This window comes from Rhinoraja longicauda, chromosome 3 (assembly GCF_053455715.1).
Source record: "Rhinoraja longicauda isolate Sanriku21f chromosome 3, sRhiLon1.1, whole genome shotgun sequence".
NCBI lineage: Eukaryota > Metazoa > Chordata > Chondrichthyes > Rajiformes > Arhynchobatidae > Rhinoraja > Rhinoraja longicauda.
In genome coordinates, this window is record NC_135955.1 from 5,374,789 (window position 1) to 5,378,806 (window position 4,018).

General features: G+C 57.2%; 1 protein-coding gene across 1 annotated transcript in view; it reads left to right on the forward strand.

Moving 5' to 3' along the window:
* The first annotated feature begins 371 nt into the window (after positions 1–371).
* Positions 372–4,018, forward strand: part of LOC144592311 (uncharacterized) — an 11,432-nt gene continuing 7,785 nt past the window's right edge. Inside the window, exon 1 of the mRNA XM_078396839.1 lies at positions 372–457. Coding sequence (XP_078252965.1) covers positions 397–457 — 61 coding nt within the window. The 5' untranslated portion in view covers positions 372–396. The remainder of the gene's footprint in view (positions 458–4,018) is intronic.

Below are 4,018 nucleotides of genomic sequence, written 5' to 3' on the forward strand. Positions count from 1 at the left end.
GTACTTGTGTGTTCATGGGGATTGTTCTTGATTGTTATGTTGGTCCAAACCCCGTTTCCCTGGCCTATGTCAGTACCTCTGTGTCCAAAATGCTGGAGGGAATCAACGGGTCAGCTGTATCTTTGGGGGAAACTAGACAAATGAAATATCGGGTCGGGGCTCAACGTCAGAGGTCGTCTGTCAATTCCCCTTCAGAGATGCAGTTTGACCCGCTGAGCTCCTCCAGTAACTTGTGTTTTGCTCATGACAGAGTTCCGCTCGAACTGACGAAATATAAATAATCAAAACAGTTCCTCGACGTTTGGCAGCAAGTGATGCAATACAGAGATCAAGTTCCGCATTTCAGCATCAGCCCAGAGCATTGGGAGAGGTGGACTCCACACAGAAGTGTTGGCGATGCGCTCTCTCCGGGTTTGTCTCTGCACCGTCCTGCTCTCCGTCTCAGTCCAGGGTTACAGTAGGTGTTTTATTGTTGACCTTCTTATCTCCTCTTTGTCTCGTCATCTCTCCCGATGTAGCGGTTCCCACTCTGTCCGCGCTCCGGCTGTTTGTACTTTGGCTCAGGTCTGTCTATGGGTGGGGTGGGGTGGGGCGAGTGGGGGATGTGGTGATATTGTCCATGCCAAAGTGTCCTTCAGAAGGTGGTGGTGAGGCGCGCTCTTGGCCAACCGAGCCCGTGGTGAAGGTGACCGGTTGACGGGACAAATGGAGGGAAATGCGCATGGAGACCGCCCTTCATAAAACAGAGTGAGACTCTCGATAAGCAAGAGGGCGAAAGGTTACCGGGAGCAGGCGGGGATGTGGAGACAGAATTAACAGCAGAGCAGCCGCGATGTTACAGACCGGTGGTGCGAGCTGGAGGGGCCGATTGGTTTCCAGCCCCGAACACTGAGGGCGAGAGGAGATCTAACGGAGGGATTTAACGTGGTGTTGTAGGGACATAGGGATTGGCCAGGTAGTAGAACCCTCGGATTGATTTACGGTCACGGGGTGAGGGAGCGCGGGGTATTTAAATGCCTGGCGCCAAACTGTAGATAGAGATTAGATTAGTGAGCGAAGTTAGTGTAGTCCAAGAAGAAGTGCGTTGCGTTTGTCACGGGTTTTATACCAATAAAGTATTTGGATAATACCGCTCGTTTGGACTCACTACATTGGTGACCTCGAACGTAAGAAGCAAGCAGCAGCATGTCGCAGGCGGGAGCGAGCGCGGGCGAGATTCATCTACCGCCGTTCTGGGCCCATCAGCCGCACCTGTGGTTTGTGCAGGCAGAATCACAGTTCCATCTTAAAAAGGTGGAGGAAGACCAGGAGAAGTACCACCACCTGGTGATCTGTCTGCAGGCGGAGGTGGCTGCGCGGGTCAGCCGATACCTGACCAGTCCACCCCAAACGAACCAGTACGTGGGGCTCAAGAAGCTCCTGCTGCGGACCTTCGGCTGGGCCCAGAACCAGCGGGCTCTGAAGCTCCTCCATTTGCCGGACCTGGGGCAGCGGCTGCCGTCGGAGCTGATGTCCGAGATGCTGACTTTGGCGGGCGACCATCAGCCATGCATGATATTTGAAGCGGCCTTTCGGGAGAAGCTACCTGGGGACGTCAGGTTGGTGTTGGCGGACGTCTCTTTTGAAGATCCGGTAGCGTTCGCCGAGAAGGCCGACACGCTCGTTAGGGAGCGCAACACCCGAGACGGCTCCGTTAACCGGGTCTCGAGGCCCAGCGGCAGTCGGGGGTACGGCCGGGAGAGCGACGCATCGGCCGCTATTTCGCAGTCGGCCCACCAAGAGAGGGCGGCGGCGCCTGTTCATTGGCAGCGGGCTCGACCAACAGAGCCGGATAGGCGTGGCTGGTGCTCTTTCCATCGGCGGTGGGGCAGCGAGGCACGAAGCTGTAGATCCCCGTGTTCGTTTCAGGGAAACGCCTGGGCCGATCGACTGTAGAGGCAGTCTCGATTGGCTGTAACCACCGCCTCTACGCTACGGATCAGAGTACCGGGATCGTTTTCCTAGTGGATACGGGAGCGGTCGTAAGTATTGTGCCCCCCTTATGACTGTGAAGTTCGAGTGGGGGAAAAGGGCCCGCCCCTAATTGCAGCACCATCCGTACATACGGTAAAAGGACTATGTCCCTGTCCTTCGAGTCCAGGACTTACCGTTGGGAATTCATCGTTGCGGATGTGGGCCAGGCCATATTGGGTGCAGATTTTCTATGGGCGTTTTCTTTGGTCGCAGACGTCCGAGGGAGGGGCCTGCAGCCCTCGGCTGATGTACGGCCTCGGGGTACTGGACCAGAGGCTTCTACAAGCGCCGCCCCACCCAGCCTAGTTATCCAATCCATTACCACGGCTCCCGGTCAGTTCGATGGGGTCCTAGCCGACTTCCCGCAGCTCCTCGTCCAGCGTTTTGATTCACCTTCGGAGAAGCACGGGGTCGTCCATTTCATCCCAACCGAGGGGCCGCCGGTTTTTGCCCGGGCACGGCGCCTCCCACCCGACAAGCTGGCCAGGGCGCGAGAGGAGTTCCTAAACTTGGAGAGGTTGGGAATTATTCGGCCTTCGAGTAGTCCGTGGGCCTCCCCCTTGCACATGGTTTCCAAAGCGTCTGGGGGGTGGAGACCATGTGGTGACTTCCGTCGACTCAACGCGGCAACACGGCCGGACCGCTATCCGATTCCATACATTCAGGACTTTTCAGCTAGCCTGGAGGGGGCGACAATATTTTCAAAAATTGATTTGGTGCGGGGATACCATCAGATCCCGGTCCACCCGCCGGACATTCCAAAAACAGCGACCATTACTCCGTTCGGACTGTTTGAGTGGTTGCGTATGCCTTTCGGCCTTAAAAATGCAGCTCAGGCATTCCAGCGTCTGATGGACTCGGTGGGTCGAGGGTTGCCGTTTGTCTTTATTTATCTTGACGATATTTTGATTGCCAGTCGTTCGGTCCAGGAGCACTTGGTCCACCTCCGCACGGTGTTCCAGAGGCTGCAAGACCATGGCCTGATTCTCCATCCGGACAAATGCCAATTCGGCCTGTCCACGGTGGATTTTTTGGGTCACCGGGTTACTCCGGCCGGTGCCACTCCTTTACCAGCTAAGGTGGACGCGGTCCGCTCTTTCCCCCGCCCGACTACCATCAAGGGCTTGCAGGAATTCGTGGGCATGGTCAATTTCTATCATCGGTTCGTGCCTGCAGCAGCTCGGGTTATGCGCCCCCTTTTCCAATGTCTCGCGGGTAACCCCGCTGAGTTGATATGGTCCGTAGCTGCGGAGACGGCTTTTGTTGCGGTCAAACAGGCCCTCGCCAACGCCACCATGCTGGTGCACCCGCGCTCCTCCACCCCCACAGCTCTGACGGTGGATGCCTCAGACGTGGCGGTGGGTGGGGTTTTGGAGCAGCAGGTCGACGGTAATTGGCAGCCCCTGGCGTTTTTCAGCAGGCAGCTCTCTCGAGCGGAGCTCAAGTACAGTGCGTTCGATAGGGAGCTCCTGGCCCTTTATTTAGCAGTCCGCCACTTCCGTTATTTTTTAGAAGGCCGTTCTTTCGTGGCCTACACGGATCACAAACCTCTGACATTCGCTTTTGCTAAGGTTTCTGATCCGTGGTCGGCTCGCCAGCAGCGGCACCTAACCCTGATTTCGGAGTTTACGACCGATGTCCGTCATATTGCGGGTAGGCAGAATGCCGTTGCTGATGCCCTGTCCCGGCCGGCCATTCCCTCCGTAGCCGTGGTTGGTAAACAGGTGGATTTCCAGGAGCTAGCGGAGGCTCAGCGCCTGGAAGGGACTGCCGCGGTGTACGCCTCCACAGCCTCGGGACTGCGTTTGCAGCAGGTGGCGTGTGGCCCCACAGGTACCAAGTTGTGGTGTGACGTTTCCCTCCCACGCCCTCGCCCGGTGGTGCCTGCCGCTCTGCGGCGTAAGGTTTTTGAGGCCATTCATGGCCTGGCACATCCGTCCATCAGGGCGACTTCAGCCATGGTGGCTGACCGGTGTATCTGGCATGGCCTGCGAAAGCAGGTGGC